This window comes from Taudactylus pleione, unplaced genomic scaffold, assembly GCF_031769625.1.
Source record: "Taudactylus pleione unplaced genomic scaffold, aTauple2 ptg000179l, whole genome shotgun sequence".
Lineage (NCBI taxonomy): Eukaryota > Metazoa > Chordata > Amphibia > Anura > Myobatrachidae > Taudactylus > Taudactylus pleione.
Genome location: NW_028284581.1, coordinates 16,351,602 through 16,374,684, shown reverse-complemented (window position 1 = coordinate 16,374,684; position 23,083 = coordinate 16,351,602). Strand labels below are relative to the sequence as shown.

The following is a 23,083-nucleotide window of genomic DNA, read 5'->3' as shown; positions in this document are numbered from 1 at the left end:
ATAAAAGGCCTCACAAAATAGAAAACCGCCTAGCAACAGATTCCCTAAACTACCAATCACAAAAAATTGAGGACTCTTATATAGTCTCATGCTTATACAGCCTTGTCTAGTCTTAAACTGATAATAACAAAATGCAGGCAAAATGTTTACATTTTCTTGGTGAGTTTACTCTGTAGTAATGTTTTTTCTCTTAAATGTAATAACTGTAGATAACTTTTGTTTCCTTCTTACCATTTGGCTAAAGGAGCTTCTGAAGGTGTTATTTTATTTACAATATGGCACAAGTAGATTTCATAAAAATTACTTATGTCTCTGCCTGAAGAGTCAGACAGCTGCAGTAATAAATAAAAGCAAAGTTTGTGTTTTCTTTACACAAACTCTGCATAACGCTACCTTCCTTTTGTGCATATTTGTATTTTCATTACTTTTAAAAAAATAGAATAGCATACATTCTGCTCCATCTGGCAGATGCCCCTGACTGTACACATTCCCTGCTCCCTTTACTTCTGCAGTACAAACAAGTATATGTTGTAAGTGATGTAGCTGCCATAGACTAAATATAGTGTAACGTGAGCATACGTCTCTCATCATTCCAGTGTTATTATGTCTGCTCTCCCAGCAATATCTCTCTCGCTTTAATATACCATATACTATACACCTAGAAAATAATCCTATTTTCTGCGTGGGCTGAGAACACAAAGTGCATCTTACACACTCTTTGAGGTTTGAATAGGTGAAGAACAGGAAATGTTTTGAAACACAATTTTTTAAATGTTATTTATCAAAATTTGTTTCTGTCCAAATAAAGAAGAGAAAAATGAATGTCTGGCAAGGTGTTTAACATAAATATGTTTCACTCATTTCTGATCTATAAACCTGCCACAATTACACAATAAAAATAAAATTTCCCAAGACTTTCACATCACATTGTTCTGACAGCATAAACATATTACAATTATCACTCTTATGTAATAACTGTAAACGGAGAAGTAGATGCAAATACCTTATTTGATTAATGTGCATAGTGTGGAGTAAAAAGACAGTTCATGAAGTCAGTTGAACTTCAGCTTTGTGACCAGGAAGGAGTTTAAATAATGTTTTATTTTAAACATTGATGAATACATCTTGTAGTAAATTGCATTTTTTAATGTTCAGCTTATGACAGTGATGTATTTCAGCTTTCAAAATAGCTAGTGTAAGGGTTGTTCACCTAAGCAATAATATTATATGTTGAATACATGTTATGAAAGTCTAATAAACCCATGTACGCACACAGGGCCTTATTCAGCAGTGCACGCTAACCCTCCCTCCCTGGGGCCTAACCCTAACCCCCCCCCCCCTAGTTCCTAAACCAAGTCTCCCCCTCCCTGCACTCTATACCTAACACTCCCTTCCTATTGCCTAACCCTAATCCCCCACCTTTAGAGCCTAAACCTAACCTAACCCTCCCCCTAATGCCTAACCCTAACCCCACACCCTAACCCTCCCCCTAACGCCCGATACTTACCTTCGGGATGCTGGCGGTCAGGATTCTGGTGCCAGGATCCCAACGCTGTCAGGATTTCGGCACCGGTATTTTGCCCCTCGGCATCCCACACGCCGGTATGTTGACTACATCCCTTTTCAACAACTGGGGCCTATGCAGAGTTGAAAGCAAGTTTGCTATAATTGCTCCCGTATTGCCTGCACAGAACTACAGGTAAGTACATATTTGCCCGTACTGCACAGTTGAACATATCACTTGTTAGCGGACTGCTCCCTATCCATACACTTGGTTTGATAACTACCATTATCAGTGTGTACTTGCATCAGCCTTATGCTGGCCATACACTAGTACGATGTAGTGCGATGCGATTCATCGTACGTTTGCCCTTGAACTGCCCGGCAGTCCCGACAGCTGTTTTTGGTGCTTTTTAACACACACTATCTGCATATGATTACGATAGATATGATGGGCTGCACATCTGATCATACGATACGTTTTAAGAGTGGTAGGAGAGTGTATCGGACCGTATACTACCTAAATGCTACACGATTTCGACACGACTCATAGTACGACGGTTCGCACATTGGGCAATCGGCCCGAAATCGCGCTAGTGTATGGCAGCATTAGCCTTTGTGCATAAGATGCATCTGATACAGGTGTATTTATGCTTCAGGCTAATTCTGCATAGGCCGCGTTCCCGTCAACATGCCCTCACTGAAAGTGTCCTATGTGAGAATGCCCAGTAACGCACCTTCAGTTGCACGTGGACATACGCTTGAAATACGTTAGTCTCTGCATCACCCGTACTTGTACACGCTTGAATCTTAAGCATGTTCGGGGTGAAAGCTGTGCATTCTCCACAATCAGATGTACAGTCAACTCTGCATTAGCCCCTGTAGCCTTACAGGTAATATTCAACTAAACACAGAACTCTGGACAGTGCTTTTATTTATAATTTTCACAATATTTTATTTTGCATGAGTAATAATTTTATTTTCATGCATAGTGTCCCCTTTAGCTCGGCAACAAGGGCAGGAATATGAGCTTTGCAGAACTACTGCTTGGTGTCCTACCATAATTATGGATCATGGTTAGGGAGACAGTTTAATTACAACTCATTTCAAACATGGAGAATATTTTTGTAGCTGTGAATCACAAGGAAGAGGAGGGAGAGATGAAGTAGTAGACTGAAAGGAAACCCTGCAAATTAGTGTCTGTACCTTCATGTTTTCATAATCTGGTACATAGAATTTATTTAGGGGATCTATTCCACACCCATGTTTCCTTGCCATTCACGCCTGCAGACATAACTGAAAAGGCCTGTGTCTATTGTCCATATGCTTCTATAATGTCTCTGAGGTGAGCAAAAAAAGTAACACACATCTGTGAGCCAGGATGCAATTATTATATGTAATGAAGCCAGGCAAACATACCACAAAGCAGACATTTTATAGCTCAATCATAAACGGCTGGCACTTTTTTACCAGCAACTCCACACGAGTTATTGCCATACGCACACGGCCAGTACTTGCCAAATAATACATTCACACATATTCAGCTTGAAAAAGATTACATTCAAGTCAATGATTTCATCAGCTGGAAGCGGTTTGATTGCAGCATTCTGGCCAGTTGTCTCTCTGTTTTTTAACATTGTATTAAGTTCTATAAACATAAATAACAGATTGGATATTCCAGGTGGTTTAAGTCTTCTACAGTTTCAGTGTCATTTAGAACTCTCTCTACCAGACAATATAAAATGTCTCCGAGCCAGTTATATCATGTCTGGTGTAGCTGGGATGAAGGTATCACTAGACACTTAATACACACAGACACTGACAATTGCTACTGATTGTAATAATTACTGGAGCATTCTGATATGTAATTGTTTATTTTTATGTCATATATAATTATTATATCATAGAGGGAAAAAATGCAGTTAAGTGGCAAGTTTGGTGCATTTTTGTTTGTTTATTTCACAATTGTAGTGATCAAACTCTTATGCATTTTGTGTGGAAACCGCAGGACTTCTATTATGAACATGAAGCACAGCAGCAAACGTATGGCAATCTGAATTTACTAATTGATGTAGTTAATCTTGTATACTTGTGACTAATTATGTGAACATGCACTCAAACAGACTCTATTATAGATGCCTCAGGGCACTAACAGTGCAGGATCCTAAAGATGGTTCCCAGAATAGTTAAACTTGCAGAGATTAAGGGGTCTATGTACTAAGCAGTAATGAGAGACAGAGTGAAAAGTGATAAGTAAGTGATAAGGTGCCAGCCAATCAGCTCCCAACTGTCATCTCATAGGCTGTGTTTGAAAAATGACAGTTGGGAGCTGATTGGCTGGCACCTTATCACAGATTTATCACTTTTCACTCTGCCTCTTATCACTGCTTAGTACATAGACCCCTAAATGTATTTTGACAATTTTTGATATGATAAAAGGATTTTTCAGGCATTGGCATTGTTCATGTTCTAAAAGATTATGGGCCTGGCCCTCAATAAAGCTCCCAACATGTACACACACAAAGTTTTAAGCGACATAAATATTAAATTTCTGGTATGACAGCTACAGATGTGTCCTCATACACCTAGCCTCAATATGCCATGAGGTGCAAGACACCTGGCGTGAGTGAGCTGCCAGGTCCTGTGCGACTCTGCTTGCGTAGAGCGTTTTTTTTTCAGCCGCAAAATGCATGTTATTTGCAATGCGCTGTGACTAAGTTGCACAACTAGACTGCACTGATTAATATGAAACACTTCTGTATATCTGTGTGTGACTGAGTCTGTAAATGAAGCACAGAACTTGGTGTGGGAAAAAAACACAGCCTCTGCATCGCAGCACTTCGTATACAGATTCAGACTCTGTTGCACACAGATATACAAGTGTCATATTAAATTAATCAGTGCAGTCTCCTGGTGTGTCTTAGTTACATCGCACTGCAACAAGGCAAATTTTGTGCCAAAAAGGCTGTCAACGCAAGCAGAGTTGCACAGGACCTAAAGCACCGAGAGTTTGGCGTGACTGCATCAATAGTGTATGAGGACACATCTATACAGTATACAGTACTAATGTTGGAGTCGTTCAACAGTTTAAGTTTTTTAAATAAATTGCTACCGTGTTTCCCCGATAATAAGACCTACCCCGAAAATAAGCCCTACCTTACTTTTGTAACCCGGTCCAAAATAAACCCTACCCTGAAAATAAGACCTATCAAAATCCAATTTTGAGCTGGGAACGCTTCAGAGGCCAGCGTTCCCAGTCATGCAGTGCGCGGGTGATGTCATGACGTCACCCGCGCGATGAGGACCTGTGCGGCCGCACCTGCTGCATGTTAGATCCAGTCAGTGCGCAAGTGAGAGGGACATCCCGGACAGCGGCGAGTCAGGTAAGAACCGTACTGTACTGGTGGGTGGGGGATTAATTACAGGGGGTCTTGCACTGCAATAAAGGATGCTGCATAAGAGACACTGCTACAGGGGGGGGCCTGCATAAGCGGCACTGCAACCATACAAGGAGGCTGCAGAAGGGACACTGCTACGGGGGGGGGGCCTGCATAAGCGGCACTGCTATTGTACAAGGGAGGATGCATAAGGGACACTGCTACAGGGGAGGGGGCTGCATAAGGGGCTCTTCTACAAGGGGGCCTGCATAAGGGGCACTGCTGTCAATTTTAATTAAAATAAGACCTACCCCAAAAATAAGCCCTATGGTGTTTTTTTGAACAAAAAAAAAATAAGACAGTGTCTTATTATCGGGGAAACACGGTATATAAACATACAGGGGGTCAACAATTTTTTAAAGTCTAGGAGACAGCTGAAAAGTTTAAGAGCCAGACCATTGTCCCCAACCAAAAATGATGAAAACTTGTGCACTTTAGACCTTTCCACCTGCACTTCTCTACATGTCATCAGACCACCACATGTGCCCGATCAATGGTTATCCGACTCCTCCACATGCCTGTCCTTGGCCCCTAAGTCATAGTAATTCCACATAATATTGCCTCAAATTCATAGTATGCCACACAGTAGTGCCCCCATTTAAAAGTATGCCAAACAGTAGTGCCCCCAGTTCATAGTATGCCACACCATAGTGTCCTCAGTTCATAGTATGCCACACCATAGTGCCCCCAGTTCATAGTATGCCACACCATAGTGCACCCAGTTCATAGTATGCCACATCATAGTGCCCCCAGTTCATAGTATGCCACATAGTGTCCTCAGTTCATAGTATGCCACACCATAGTGTCCTCAGTTCATAGCATGCCGCACCATAGTATCCTCAGTTCATAGTATGCCACACAGTAGTGCCACCATTTAATAATATTATTAAATGGAGGATATTCAAACGAAGCCAAATACAGTCACTCACAGTGCACTAGAGTTCAGAGCCAAATTGGTGTGCAAAGAGGTCTATTAGATTGCTGTTTTACTATTCTCCATGGCTGAAACTTATTGGATGCCTGCGATGACTGTAGCCACCACTGAGAGGAGGGAGCATGGGAGGGGTGGGTCTCCTGCATAGGGAAAGGCAGTATACAGCTCTTGGAGGTCTCACTTCTCCACACAGTTCTATTTTTCACTCTGCTGACAGTACTGCAGCCACCGGAAGTCGAACTCCAGACACAAACTTGGCAGCATCTTAGACTTTCTTAATTTCTAACTCCTTTCCACTTGACTTACAGACCTTTAACTGACCCTCATTAGATGCTATCGATGGGCCTGCCATGGTAACTCTAACCAGTGCCTTTACATAAATAAATTGGGCTTCATTTAGAATTAGCAGTAAGTCCAGCTAGAAGATAGAATTTTGCACCATGGTAAAATCATGCTGTGCTGCAAAGATGGGGTTTAAATGTGCAGTCGATTCAGTTGCCAGCAATGGCACATCAAATTGCCCCCAATTCACAGATTTTCATTTGCAGCCCCATCGGTGCTACCGTAAGAGCGTCATTGACCACAGTTGATTCGAACTCTTAGAGTTGAAGTGATTGTGTGTCCTAGCTTAGTATTTGGGTACTAAATGTAAGTAAGGTAGTATTTTTCCTGCATGCAGAAGCAAAGTTTGCAATTGTACTTCTTGCATCACAATGTGGTATGTCAAGGTGCATGAATTTACTTTGAATTAGTAATTATGTATTAGAAAATAGATGCATTGCACTGAAAAATAGACACATCTTGACTGCTGCTTAATAAAGTAGACTAGGTGCCACCTCTGCTTTCAATAAGCTTTGCATGCAGTCTTTGTGTAACCTCTGTCATGCAGACAGGCACCCTTGCACATCATATATTTTGAAGAGGTGTGAACTATTTTTGTGTGCGCCTGTAAAAAAATCACTTATAATAAACCAAAATGAACAAAGAACAGATGTCCACAGCACAAAGGACATACAATTTTTATCACTTAGTTCATTTAGCTTGGTTACAAGTAAAAGGGATCCATATGAAAGCCATTCAATAGAACGCATAGAGCTAACCTCTCTGATTAATACTGACGTGTAAAAGCTATGTTGCTATATAGCTTGGCCCAGCCAACAACCAGATGCACCATTATTTTTAGCTTACCTGCCAAATGCTGGGTATACAACGTGAGGCAAGTGATACATTTTTATATGTCTGGCTATAGCAAAACATCTGGCTTCTATTCCTAATGCAGTATCTTGGCATAGGGGGACGTTTGCTTCCAAGAAGTATTAGTAAAATCTATTTGCATTAAAGACATGATTAATCATTATTACAAAACTGAATAACAAGAATATATTTTCTTTAGAAAAAAAAAAATATATATTTCTGCTTTTGTAACAGTCACCCATGAGCATGTGGGAAACATTTACAGCTTAAATTCCTATTTGAAAAAAAAGGATTTTTCTTTACTTGTTATAGTCATGTTTTTTTAATTACTGACTGTTTCGTCATTTTAATTCATTTTAATTATGCTGATAGTTCATTAATGATAAATGCCAGTAGCTGACATGACTAGGACGTGGGAGTTATTGGTAGAGTATGACAAGAGGATTTTAGTCTGTGTCAAAGCAATTAAGATGTCAGGTTACAAAACTACAAAGAATAAATGCTTCAGTAAACACCACAAACAGTGGGGCAGGGTTTTTCCTAAGGTGATGAATATAACATCATTGTTACGGGATGTAGTTACGCAGCCACTGTCGGGATTTGAACCGGCAGCTAAACAGCCACCTGCATTTCAATCCCATTCCCATTGCTACAACTACATACACAGGGCCTGATTCAGACCCGCTCGCGAACGTTGAGCGCTCGCAAGCAGGTCGATGGTGCCCTAGTGCGCACGACGGAGGGAGCTCCATCGTGCGCATGCGCAAGACCCGAATAGCGACGGCCAAGCCGTCGCTATGGGTCTCGCACCAAAGGGTGTCGATGGTGAGTGACAGCACGCTCTCTTTGGTGGGCATGCCAGGGGCGTTGCTGCCCAGACGGAGGGAACGCCTACCGTCTGGGGCCGGTCCCACTGACATCACTAGTGATGTCCCACTGACATCACTAGTGATGTCAGTGGGAGTGCTTTTGGCTCTGATAGAGCCAAAAGCACTCCTGGGCTTGCGGCAGCGAGACCCTAACGCAGGGTCTCGTCGCAAGCCCGATGGTCGCGATGGTCACCCACAGCTATGCGAGCGGCCAGGAGGCCGCTCCAATTTTAGTTAGGAGGGCCCTGATTCAGAGCGAGCGCTCTTGTCAGAGCGTCCGGCTCTGAATCAGACCCACAGTGCACAAATTATATAAATTTGTGAAGCACAAATGCTACTTTGGATCTGCCGTGAAATTTAACTTTGCTATCGCAATAATGGTGAGTGACCTATTGATGGGATGTAGTCAATATCCCAACGGACACAATACTGACAGTCACAATCCCAACAGATTCCGTCTGTAAGTATTAGGGTTAGGTTGTGGGAGGGGTGAGTTATGGTAAGTGTTAAGATTTGGGATAAAATATTTACCAAAATCCATTGGGAGTTTGACCGTCGGGATGCCGCTGATGGTATTCTGATTGTCGACCTCCTGACCATCTGCATTTCGTACCCAGCCCCTATTGATAGGCTGAAGCTACATCTCCTGCAAAAATACCCATTTTCAACAGATATAGGGCTTTTTTACCTTTAGTTAAATAAAGCCCTAAAACCTACTAATGCATGAAACAAATATAACCTGAGCCATCTAATAAAGATAACCCATTTGCATGTTATTTCAGTTCTGCATCGTAACAAAAAATCATTAAGTCTACAGTAATTCTGTTCAGTGATTCAGTTAAGTAGTGTGCGCTCACTCTTGTGCGTTCTTTGGCTTGCCTCCCTGTTTTGCTACTTGTTTGGAAGCATGAATGATATCATTAATAATCTGGCAGCTAGAACTGCTGCTTGCCGTTAGGGCAGAATCATCATTCAAGCTGTTACACTGTAGAACCTAAAAAATACATATATATATCAGCATTCCAGGGAGAATTTAGCAAGGAAGATGGCACAAACATATCATACATGTGTCATGTCATGTTGTTTGCATTCCTTCATGGCATCTTTACTAAGATTCATCCACATTCAACTTATTTGAAAAACGTACAATAGCAAATTAGTTAAATATATCCCTTGTGCACAATTAGAGTACGCCTCACACTCTGTGTTTTCTAGCAAACCGGTGTTCTTCATAGAATAAAACAAAAGTCTTGCTTAGTGAAATAGATAACTTTACATTGCTTGCAAGTGTAAGACTAAGAACTTCTATGATGGCAGTTCATTTTCATTAATCTGGAAATAAAAATATGAAAAAATATCCGTATACTTGGTCCGAGTTTCAATGTTTTCAGTTTGACCCAAATCAGCTATAAATTAATAACTCTTTTCTTAAAATTAGTACAGAAAGTTAATGCAAAACATCTATTATCATTTATATATTATTATTTGTTATTATACTATTATGATACTTTGAGCTGTCCAAGCAACAAAACACTTTACACACGATGTAAAAGTGGCGGCATTTTGCTCATATTAGTAGTGCGCAATTGTTACATTAGAGCAGGTATTTTGTGGGCTGGACCATTGAGCTGTTATTAGGCATGCTACTTTTATTTTAATATCAATGCAGCCTATCCTAATATGATAGTGATTCAGTACTCTGACAAACTGCAGGCTACTGAATCCTTACACAATATTCTGCAATTCATCCATTACTGAAGGGTAATTCCCATTGTATTCATTCAGTAGTTTGTAACGGGTCCGGGGAGAATATAAATTGTATTTGCTTATAAATTAAATGCAGACACCATATTACCACACCTAAATTAGATATAGATACTGTATTTAAAGTGATTTTCCACTGCCCCCTCCCCCATTTAATATAACCTACAGTACCTCCCTGTGTAGTAAATATGGCGCTACAAAAAACTTTGTAATTAAAAACAAAATTATGGCAAAATGTAACCCTTTGCTATTGCTTTCAGTGGGTACATGATAAAAAGTTCATCCATACATTAAATGGATTGAAATGGATTCTTATTGATAATGCTCCCATGTAATAGACCCCTGCTATTTGAGATCATTGCACTATTTGTCAATGTGTTCTTTAATGACACCAAAGATACCTGTTCGTCTACACATCCTCACATGGGTGGAAAACGCTATGCTATGGTAGAAAGGATTTTCCTTCAGGGAGACACAAATTAATCTCTTAGGAGAGCAAAACGACATCCTTTGCTGATATTGCAGTTAAGCCTGCAAATCCGCCCAGTTGTTGTCCCAATTTCCACTAGTGTCTGAGAACAAATAATTCTGGTCTCAAACCTGGTGTTATCATTTTTTTGTGAGGAATAGGGCATATTTTAGGGAACTCCAGATAAATGACCTCATAACACCACAAACACATCCTCGATTTGCACAGATATTTTGTATGATCATTGCAGATTTATTTTTCTGTTGCATATTAGCATATGATAGATAAGCTGCGTTATAATTCTGTATAGTAAGTGGATTTCAAGTATTGTTTATTTAAGAGTTACTTTTTTCTAATTTTTGCATTTTTAAATATACTGAGTTACATGTACAAGTTATATAGGAAAAGCCTAGATGGTGGATGGTGCCATTATATTAATTGCCTAGATATGGAGGAAGGTCAAAGCACTGTGTAACCTTAAGATGGGCTGGAGGGCCAAGGTTGAAGACCTTTGCACTAAACCATAGTGGACGATTTGAATGATAACGATATCGTTATCAGTCATCGTCCAGTGGGTATGCCGTCATCGACCAGTGATGCGCGCTCCCGCTGGCCGTTGACTATATCTCTCATTGCCCATACTTGCAGGGCAACCTGACGATATCGTCAGGTTTTGCAGGTACGAGGATGACGGAGGATGCCGGCACTGAACGATATCGTTAATGATATCGTTCAGTGTGGATGCTCAATGTCGTCAACGACATTGAGCCTGGCACTGCAAGTTAAATACATGGAGCATATTGTCTAGTGGATACCCGCCTTTCAAAGTCCAAAACCTACTGGTAGGGCAATGTGTGTTGGTAGGTATTAGACTGTATTCTCCACTGGTACTAGGACTGATCTGAATATTTTTTTATTCTCTGTAAAGTGCTGCATACTACATTGGGAAAAAAATGTTTTTAAGCAAATCTGAAATTGCATAATTATGAATATCTGTTTATCCATAATGAACACCTTTTACATCCAGCCCTTTAACTTGATCAAAACTATTGTTGAGTGTGTTTCCTGTACATCCTTCTTTTTTTTTTTTTTTTTTCTCATATCTTCACTATGAGTAGATGCAAGAACTAGACTCATTCACATAACTAGTATCTACAGGTAGGATTGTAGTGGGTGCATATTCATCCTCTACACTCCCTGCGAACCAGCAGCTGTGTCCTCCTGCAGCAAACTTTATAGAGCTTATATGCAGCCGCCATATTATAGGTAAAATGAGGTGCAATCCAAGACTGATTACATAACCCACTGAAGTAAAATATGGCTGTGCCATCAGTATAGCTAATGTATTTACTAGTAGAAGCATGAGCTACTTTTCAATAACACTGTACAACAAATTAATACTTTTAATTTGTTTCCTTCCTAAAAATAGTCATACAGTACTAATTTGAGGTCAAGAAAAACTAAAATCATATCAGAATGTTTTTACTAGCTCTATTTTTTGAGCTACACCTCTTGCACTATGCTGTATGTACATTAGTAATATAGTCATAGTGAAAAGCTATTTTAAAATCTGATATTTTCTTGATTGAATTAAAACAACTGTTATTTATTTTCTATCAATCACAAATAAGAACACAAAACTAAACAAACATACAGCATCCGAAACAAACATACAGCATACGAAAGTACTATATAATATAGTGGCCTATTCATGGGAGTGCTTTCTCTTTGCTTGTCGCTTGTACTCCTCTTCTGGGGCATCTCTTGTCACTGTCCAACAGTAGTGATTCACCTGCCCTGATATCTTTGTTCCATTGCTGAAATGTCTTGGTGGAATCGCTCACTATGCTTGTCACTCAGTGCACCACAGTTATCTTGTGTGGGTAATCCCGTGAATCGCATATATTTGAATAGGGGAGGGGACAAATAACTGATTCATTTAACTGGGTCATTAGGCACCGCCCCCTCTGTGCGGAACGCATATTGCTGGTAAGATTCTCTCTATTCTGCCCACTTCACTAAGAATAAAAGGACTATATCTTGGAACTCAGAGCTAACTGAGAGTTTTAAATGTCATATTCATTCTTTGCATGCTGAAATCAATTAGAAGTAACTATTTTCACATCGGAAACATTTTCATTGTTCTGCAGTGTAATTGGGAGTTTGCATTGTCCTATCACATCCTGGCCACCTGTTTTACTCAGTATCTTATTTTAACTAGTAAATTAAATTCTCTTTATCATAATTTTTGTAAATATTCTTGAAAGTTTGAGCATATGAAATTTGAGTCTGTAAAGTTGTACTTTAGAGGAAAATTCTTAAAGTTCATATTGAATGTAGCTTTTGAAAAAAATCAGATAGTCAGTAAATATATCTGCTTTCATCACCTGAAATGTGAGCTCCCTCCAACCCTGAGACGAAGACTGTATGAGACTGTTCTAAGTGCGTCCAGCGGTTCATATAAAGATTAAATCTAGCTCTACTGCCTCGGGTCACTGAAATAATGAGACATTTTTCTGACTTACACCTTTTTTATTACACCAATATTGCTGGCCGAAATGATGTCCTAACTCTCAGCACCTGTCCTGATTTGTTTTATTTTCATGCCTGAACCTTTTTGTTCTCTTGCCAGCTACATGGGTATTTAGAAAGTGAACCACTCACCATCCAGCTGTTCATCGGCACGGCAGACGATCGCCTGCTGCGACCTCATGCCTTCTATCAAGTCCATCGCATAACAGGCAAGACCGTTTCTACTACAAGCCATGAAACCATCATCTCCAACACCAAAGTCTTGGAAATCCCACTGCTGCCTGAGAACAATATGAAAGCCATGTAAGCCTTCAGCCACCTGTTTGCCTATTGTAACTGTGCCTACTTGGGGGGATTCAATATGGTAATACTTTATGTAAATCCCAGAAATTGACCAGCTTTACCCAATCAACATTTTCAAAACGCCGTTTGAAGTGCCTCTCCCCATTTTACCACCTTCATAAACCTTTAAAATAAACATCTGAACACTGATTGCTTTTGCTTATAGTGTTTCAGCCTGTGCGTCTGTTGCTTTTTATAAATCACGTCTCAGTTACATAGCTGTAAATATCCACTTCAGAGTCAGTGTTCAGTTTATAGCACCACACTTATTGGATCTTGTATTTTGAAGTGCTGGGTTTTTTCAACAATGCGATTAAACTACTCTGGGGAGGTAAAATAGAAAGTCTCATTGCTGCAGGTTCTGCAAGTGTCTTGTTTATATCTGTTAAAAAAAAGGTTTAGAATGAATATGTTGACCAGAGTCATCAATTAGTCAAATAATTATAGCAGGCAAATTTATTGCAACCGAGGCTCAAAGTAAAGTTCTGTGTTCCAGAGACAGTTCTGTAATATTGTGTAAATGCTTTCAGGGATACATATTATAGGCTACAGGGCACAACACGAACAGTATTTCTCACGCTAGAGCAGACCACATATTTTTGTGGTATTTCCATAAAAATGCAAGTTGCTTATGTTCTGATTACAAATAAAATAGGTTAAAAAAAGCCATATAACATCATCTCTGCAGGCCAGGCACTATTTTCTGACCTAATGAGATGCATAATTGTGTGTATATTACATACCCACACGCACAGTTCTACTCCAGAAACAGTGGTATTATTGACATGTGCCTAATTCCCTTTTTTGGTAGATTAGAATGCAAGAGGTGACTGCACAGTATACCTGGTGCTGATGCATGCACATACAAAAGAGGAACCGCTATGTAAAGGAAGGGTCTTAGGACAGGCCAGGGAGGTAATTTGCCATTTGGTTTCAATCTCAAAATAGATGAGTAGTCCAAGCTCTGACAATTGCTGATAATACCACCTAGCATCTTAAGAATTGTGATGGTTTTAGTAGTCCTATTTTATTTATTATTGTAGAATCAGTACTAGTATCCTGTAATTCCTAATACTCCATTTTTCCATATACTTCTTTAGGTTTGTCCCATCCACAGCTGTTTATTGAGGAGCCATGTCTATCTAGTTTAAGTGTGGTGGTGATTTAATAATACGCCCCTTCACACCATCACCACCAACTAAGATAACCACATGGGCGTCACTATCGTAGTCTCCTCTGGTCAGTATTTGAGGAACTGCACAGACAAAATATTGCAAGGTTTGATCTTGTTTGAGATTAATTGAGTTTAATCCATACAAATAATTAGCCTTTTTATTCTTATATACGTGTAAAACAAATTAAGGTATACTTGCTATGTCAGCCTTAATCATTGAGGTGATAAATTCTTTGCTTCAGCATGAAATGTCTATGCCTGTATTCTGGATTCAGTGTTGCAGACAAATGACAAAGCATTCAACCTTATTCTGCTAATAGTGAAGCTATTAGTTAAAAGATATTTTACTCAAAATGATCGCATCATATCACCCTCATTCCTTAAAATACAGCACCCCCCCCATATTGAAACTATACCCCATCTGAGATATTACCTTTATTATACTTTCCCTAGTATAAACTCAGAATCCTAACTGAGATATTACTGTAAAAATCAGGATTTCACAACATTTGGCCCCAAATGCTGATAAAATATAATTCCAAACCTGGTTTGCCAGTAAATGTAGTTGTAGTTTCACTACAGTAGGATGTCACTTGTTAAATAACATCACTGAAAATGACTATAAATCCAGTTTGTAGTAATTGTAGCAAGGGTGTATGTTATAACTAAAGTATTTTTTTTTTATTTGATTAGTATTGATTGTGCCGGCATACTAAAGCTGCGCAATTCTGACATTGAGTTGCGGAAAGGAGAAACTGACATTGGACGAAAGAACACTAGAGTGCGCCTGGTGTTCCGTGTACACATTCCACAAGCCAATGGGAGGACCCTGACGCTGCAAGTGGCATCCAATCCTATTGAGTGTTGTGAGTTGATAATTTTACTGATATTTGTACACATGTACTGAATAAATCTGATTGCACTGGGGAGAGATTGGACAGAATAAAGGTGTTCCTAGCAAAATACACTGATCGATACACTGGTAAGCCTTATTTTAGGAGTGAGATTATTGAAAGGAGACTAAGAAATGTGCGTTGTCAGGGTCTTATTTTCTCTGTAGTAGGGTGTATGGCCAGTCACAATCTACAAAATGAATAGATTTTTTTTCACTAGCACATATCTGGCAATCTTTGGGTCCCATACTTTTTCATGGAACCCATTTATTAGCTCCATGAGCAATCTAAAAAAAACAAACATAAACAAAATTCAAACACACAATCAACACATATACTAAATAGTCCCATTGTCCTATCCCTTTCATGGTTAATTTAAGCTAAAATGAAAATTTGCAGCATTTGTTTTCATTGAAGAAGGTGGTAGAGCTTTAAGTTTGTACATGATGTTTGCACATCTGGATGGTGGAGGAATTCTCCATTCTCCATTTTAGAATAGCATCATAGTTTGGTAGGTCTGGCTTCTTCCAGTCTCTGTCTATTTGGGAGTCCAAAAAGAACTAAAGGGTCAAAAGAAATAAACAGTTTGAACAACAACAACATTAAGAAATACCAGGGGGTTGGCAGTTGTAGAGTGAGTACCAAGGTTCTCAGACTGAGTGAAATGTATGGATTTTGTTGTGAAGCAAACTAGTGATATATTCCATCACTGCTACATGTCCCACACAGGCAAACATAGCATCATAGTTCGGTAGCCCTGGCTTCTTCCAGTCTCTAGCTATTTGGGAGCGGGCCACAATACAGATGTGTTGTACTAGCTTGTCATGGGTATAGCTAAGAGACTGGGTAGCACAGGAGCATAATAAGGGAGTCAATAGGTATGGTGACACAAAAACGCCGTCCAAGGATGGCTGACACTCCCCTCCAGAAACTGGTTGCTAAGGGACAATCCCACCAAATGTACCAGCCTGACCACATTGTTGCCAACACAAGGTGGAAGAGCTGGGATACATATGGTGCAGGTATGAAGGAAACTTTAAAAGTGTTTTCCCGCAGTGAAATATTAATAGGGCACTTTCTGACTCCTTGCTTAATGCCTCCTGATCAAGGGTTTTATGCAAGTCCCTTTCTCAGGCCACCTTAAAAATTTCTGGGGGCCAGGACAGAATGATACTGGAAGGATAGAGCTCCCTGTCAACCTGCAGAACAAATATCTTTCCTTTCTAAGGATGTAAGGTGCTTCAACTTAGAGGCTTAAGTGTAAGATTGTATGAACCACATTAATTGGAGGAATTGGAAGTAAAGAGCTGGGGTAGATGATATTTATCGCAAAAATCAGAAAAACTGCTTGAAGTGAAATCACCAACCACATGCCAAAATTGCACAATCCAAGCCAGTATCCATGGTAAGGCAAAACTATGATTGAGCCCATAGGAAAAAGAGGATGTTGCCAAAGAGGAGACGGAGGGGAGGGATGAGAGCGAAGTTCATACAGCCAAACCAATCAAGTGTGTACCAAATAGTAGGGAAGGAGTAGGCTGAGACTGGCCTATGTACATTGCATTATGTTTTTGATGCATTGGGTTTACTTTGTAAATGACTACTAATGTCTTTTACGTAAGCTCTTCAAGATTGGGGTCTTGAAGTCTAAAGGGGCCTATCCATTAGCAGATAAATTGAATGACTGAACGATATATCGTTCAGTCGTTCAATTTATCTGCTAATGGATAGGCCCTGAACGATGACAGATGCGCACTCCCGTGGACAATAAATTGTGTCTTTCGTCTCTCCAACATATTGGTGAATTATCGCATATTGCTGCCAGATATTAGAAATATCTGGCAGTTTATATGCGGTAAACGATGAACAACATTAACAGCAGCTACAGAGCACTGGAGAGAAAAAAATCCACTCCCTGAATGATGTCATGCGATATCGCTCATCATTCGTCTTTTGCAAAAGTCTGTCATGTATATGACAGGTATCTTTCAGCACAGCCACCGGAATTTTCAATAGATATCTTTTGTCTTTCATCGTTCAGAAAAACATCTGCTAATGGATAGGCCCCTTAAGACATTTATAATCTATCCGCACATCAAATCTTGTGAAGATCTGAATAGCTTAGTATTAACATCACATGTCATCGTAACAACCAGAAGGACGCAGTTTTTTTTACATTATTCTAATGTGCAATTAGAGTAGTAAACATGATAATCTGATTTGTCACCATAGGTTAAAGCCTCTTTGTTTTACTATATTGTATGTTTAAACAGTTTGGAGATGCTTTGCTATGTTAAGTTTACCTATGTCTTCAATGTCCAGGTCACAAAGCAATAAGTATTGCATTTATGTATAGTTAAAGCTAGCAATTCAGCATAAGATTTTCAATCATCAAACTCCATCGTAGTAACAGGTACTGGTTACCCCAATCTGTTAGCTTATCTCTTGCACTGTATCATCGCTGTTTGAGCACTTGTGTGTGTATATTAGGAATATTACGCACATTTACACAAGACATTTGAAAATCCGTTGAGTGATGTTTGTATTATATTTCACTTTCTTTGTAGCCCAGCGATCTGCTCAGGAATTGCCTTTGGTAGAAAAACAAAGTACTGACAGCTTCCCAGTGACTGGTGGGAAGAAAATGATTGTGACTGGCCACAACTTCCATCAAGATTCCAAAGTCATATTTGTTGAAAAAGCCCCAGGTTTGTCCAGTTATGTATTGTGGTGACCGAAGAACTTGTTCAAATGTCATTTATTAATTAGCAATATTTTATTGTATGCATTTATTTCTGTACCTGTCATGTATCATCTATCCAGGATTGCAGTAAGGACTAGAGGGGAACAAAATGCTTGTAGATAAGGTCTACCAACAATAATGGCAGCAGCCCTCAATACTCTATGCTCTTTTAATGACAAAATGAACACCATTTTATAGCTTTCAGTCTTAGCTGTGTGCTGATTCGCTCCTTAGAACATCTAGCTCAGTGTGCCGATGGCATATACCTTGTTACTCAGTGGTCAGTCAGTGTTTAGTACATAAGATTATGTGGACTATGTATGCTGGGTAAAGGCTGGTCTGTCTTGTCGCAAAGCAACTTTGGTACAATACTAGTAGATATTTGCATATCACTGTACAATAATGTGACTATGTAAATATTTCTAACTGGGAAATGTCTACATCAGGGACTTGACAACCTGATATACTTTAGGGGCTGCAATTGGTGCCCTGTAACCTTCATAAAGGCTGCACATTACCCTTAATATAAAAATATGTTAAAACAAAATATTTAATTCAAGAAAGAGACACCTATTTGTGATAACATATCAGCAGGCATTTTAAAACAAGTGGCACAAGCTATAGCACTCAAATACAGCAAAGCCGAAAGAAGCTGGGAACCGCAAATGATGGCTCAGAAGACCGGCCCTAGGCCCACATGTTTACCATTAAATGGTCTGAATCTTTAGTAGTGCACTGAGAGTTATTTAATGGCATAATACAAATGTGGTTTAAACTATAGCAAACAATCAACAATTACCTTTGATGAAGGAACGGAGTGGTTGCTTCAAGTTACTGTACATTTAGATTTTTAACAAAACAAAAGTAGAACAGTTTGATTTTCCAGACAAAGACGCAAGTAACAAATTCAATGTCTTAATAAAAATTTTTCCTATGTCTAATTTTGGTATTAACTCCAGATTTTTTCCACCTTTTGAAGTAGTTTTATACATACCACTTTCATAATGGAATGTCCATAAGACAACATAACACAGAGATCCAAAATAATACATTTGCAAATGTTTTAGTTAGGCTCACTGCATATTCTGAAAAAATGGCATTTATTTTGTTCCTAGAAAATGTATGACCAATAATCAACATTGCTGTTTTTGTTTTCTTAGGTCATAGAACTTATTGTTAAATAGCTGTTTAATAGATACACTTTATTGAATCTAAATTGCATATATTTCATCTGAGTCTGAACTTTTCAAATTCTTGTAAACGGTGTGCTGCTATTAAGTGGTTTGTGAAAACATATATTGTGAATAATTATATTGTGTTATAATTAAGCCTATTCTGGAATAGACTTCCATTCAGCCAACTCTACGGGCGTTAAAGCCAAGAGAAAGGCGACGAAGAGAGGGCTTCCATAGTCAAGCTCTAGGTCAGGTCTTTCGAAACAATGCCCTTTTAAATATCCTGGACTTGACTTATGATGCCAATTAATGTTGGACAAAAAAATGCTTTTGTATCCAATGGTGATGCATCATTCTACAGTAATTCTTGTTTTAATTGTATTTTGTGCACAGCCACTTAAGCGCAATTGAAATAAAAAAAAATATAATAATAGTAATTTTACTTAATTAGCCAGCTGCAGTATCTCTGACAGCAGGGTGTTTTCTTGTTACCTTCAAGAGTAAAAACAACAGAAGCAGGTACCTGACACCCTGCATATATCTGCTGGGGGTTCCGCTTTTCATTTGAAGACTAAGGAGATTTGTTCTTTGAAAATTAAAATTAACATAAAAGTTAATAACATTCCTAGTGGGCTTCAGCTAATAGAATTAGAGGTGGTTAGTCATTATGATAAACACCTTAGTAAAATCAAGCAAAATAATGAATGCCTACTTAGAAAATAAAATAATCATAGTAGGTTTGTCGCTTGCTATTTTACCATTGTATGAAAAAAAAAAAAAATCAACATTTTAATGGGTAATTATAATCTGTAGTGGCAAACTGTAAAAGCCTAGCAATGGGGGAGTAATTAACCGAAAAAGAGGCAGCAGAGAGAGGCCTGTGAAAGAGGTCACCGACTTCCTGCCTTAACCAGTTCTGTCCCAAAGGATTTACATCTAATGCATTGGCAAGTACTCATAGCATTGTGACTTTGCTTAAAGAGCACTGAAGTATTATCTCTCCTAAATGTACAGAAACAAGTTTGCTGAATTGTCTCTTTTTATCATGTTGTGCTTTGCGTGTATTGTCATATTGGCCCTATAGAACGTATCTGTTCATACAGTCCTTGGGAAGAATCTCATATATGATATACATGAATGATGTCAAGTCAGGTGCAATGAGTAACTTAATTACATTGATAGCAGGTTTTTTAGTAGGTGAATCCAATATACCTGATGCCTGCGCAGCCTATAAATTTACCAAGAGCTGGTGATGTCAGCATTATGCTGTCAGTAGTCTCCCTCATGAAATGACTGTCTCTGCTGTGTGTAGGCAACGGTTACACATACATGGAGATTTTCTGCAAAGCAGAGATACTACATTTTTGTCACTGTCTACAGACTATGCTTAGTATTACTTTTGTATCCTCCACTGTTGATAATACGACATGAAAGTTATGGTTTTTGAGCATAAATTCAACAAATGTCATATTATGTCATCTTCTCGCTTGGCCACTTTTGATTTTGAGTAACGTTTATCATGTGTGTTCCATTATTCCATTATTACCTACTTTGCGATAAAGAACTTTTGGATTCCTTTTTTTTCTTTTGAGGAATGGGGGGGGTTCACTTTTTGAGGAAGTGTGTGTGTATGTATGTATGTGTGTGTGTGTGCACAGTATATGTGTGTACATACATATATATATTGTGCATGTGTGTGTGTATATGTGTATGACTATGTATATGTGTGTATATATATATATATATATATATATATATATACACGCGCGCCCACACACATCACCACCAATATACAGCTGAAACACCCTCTGTATAAGGTGAAACATATCCCAGTCACGCAACTGCAAATATTGCCTGTTTCTCCCATCACTTTTCAACAATGGACTTTAATGTGCCAATACTGAAGATAAGTGGAAGGCATGTAAATAAGACATCCAGCTAATAACTGCATTGCTGGTTTGTACTCGGTCTCCTATATAGTAACAAAAAGGTATTGGAGGTGAATGTGTACTATTATGCTTTAGACTGGTTTTAGCTGCCTCTTGTAAGACAAACTCTCAGCTGTTGTACCCTCAAGAGGCAAAGCATTATCCTTCTCTTTCAGTAGGGAGTCTCTGTTCTAACAATGACTCATTCCAAGGGAATCCCAAATGAACAATCATGTCAGTGCTTGAACTTGGAGGCAAGAGTGCGGCTTTTTCAAATTAACCCTGTGCTTTCTTGTCAGCTGTGTTATGACTGGGATGAACAAATGTGTGTTTCCGGATCAAGTATGATTCTTAACCTTTATATAGCGTCAGCCTATTCATAGTAATTTAATGTATTCTACAATACACTGACAGCCCAGAATTCCACTGGTAGACTGACACAGAGTATTATGTGCTGTTAAATTGATGGCAAGTTCTGGATATCATGTTAATTCTCTTTGGTCTCTTATTAAATATTTTCATTTATATTTTAGCAAGATCTTATTCCATTTTAAATCAGTTTGGAAAATTTGTATGTCGTATATTAAATTATATAGAATGTTCTCTGTTTCATAGCTTGTAGTTTATATTGTTGCTCTTGTGCAGGGGCCACTTACACTGCAGAGTAGCTCCTTTTGTCATTAGTAAAGATATTTACTTAAATGAAGAGTATTTTCGGCAAGACACTTTTTTTTTTTTTTAATTTTCATGCGGTTTTCAAAGTGTTAGATTTGCTACAGGAAAAATATGACTGATAATGCTGGTTTGCAAAGTGCCACATTACATATCAATGTCTTTAATTTTTTTTTTTTACATTAAAAAAAATTCTGAAGGTTCACTTTGTTAAAATGCTGGAAAGAGATGCCAAAATCTATCAGAAAAAAGGTGGCTGTGGGTAGTGGCCTTACAAAAAGGGGGCATGGCCTGCACCCTGCACTCCCACAGATTGGCCACCACAGGAAAAAATTAAATACTGACCCGATAGGAAAGCAAATACATTGGGCTCCACAGGGGAAAAAACACACACTGACCCCCCACAGTAAAAATAAAATAAAATATAATGGCCTCCACAGTGAAAAACAAAACAAAACACAACAATGGCCCCCACAATAAAAAAACAAAATGGCTCCCACAGTAGAAAATAGACTTGTCTGACCTGTTGGCAGCACTGCAGAAGAGAGCGCCCAGTCTCTCCCTCTTCCTCAGCTGCAGGCAGCAGCATCCAGAGCAGCACTACAGCCTCAGAGAACCAGAGGCTCGCTGAGGCTGCACTGTGCGGGCTGGATGGCGCCGGCAGGCCTATGATGTCATGCTGCTGTGTCTCCATAGGTCACAGCATGGGCAGCTGAGCCACTTGGCTGAGCCCAGTGCTGCCTGGATGTGAGGGTAGGACTGGCGGCGCTGCTGTTGCCACCAGTTGCGCTGATCCCCCATTCCCCTTCTCTGGTGGCCAGTGTCAGCAGGGGTCGTCCATCCCTAGAAATGGCTTGCCTAGAAATTTCTGGAGCAAATGCCAAGTAACAATGGGCCCTTCCTACTAACACTGGTAGGTTGGTACCATGGAAATAAAATAAATGTTTTATGCGGTATGTAGTTGGCATCCCGACTGTCAGGATGCCGGTGTGGTAATCCCAACAACAGTCAGAATCTCTGCTCCAAGATCCCTACTGCTGACATCCTGATGGTAAAGTTAGGGATTAGGGTTAGGCACTAGGGGGAGGATTAGGCTGTGGGGGAGGGTTAGGTTTAGGCCACAGGGGTGATGGTTAGGTGTAGGGTTAGGAGTAGAGTTAGAGTACTTATCTCCGGGTGTCAGTATTTCAAACCAGTCTGGATTCAGAGCGCTGGTATGGTGTGCGCCGGGATCCCCTTCCCAACCCGTTTTATGCCTTGCATTTCCTAATGCTTGAAAGTGTTCCTTGTATTTACAAATAATTAATTGTACCCACTTCTATTTACTAATTAATAATTATACTCCCTTATATATTATTAGATTTAAATATTTGCCTGCATTATTTATATTTATCAGCTCACTTTTTTGTGGTGCAGTAGGATGACTATACTTACCTATCATCTTATTATTTTCTTGA

General features: G+C 39.3%; 1 protein-coding gene across 3 annotated transcripts in view; it reads left to right on the top strand.

Moving 5' to 3' along the window:
- NFATC1 (nuclear factor of activated T cells 1) overlaps positions 1–23,083 on the top strand; it is a 199,392-nt gene that overhangs the window by 41,049 nt on the left and 135,260 nt on the right. For all 3 annotated transcript variants that reach the window (XM_088475900.1, XM_088475899.1, XM_088475898.1), the window contains exons 5-7: positions 12,800–13,002; positions 14,909–15,081; positions 17,676–17,816. In XM_088475900.1, the coding sequence (XP_088332026.1) occupies positions 12,800–13,002; positions 14,909–15,081; positions 17,676–17,816 (517 nt within the window). The remainder of the gene's footprint in view (positions 1–12,799; positions 13,003–14,908; positions 15,082–17,675; positions 17,817–23,083) is intronic.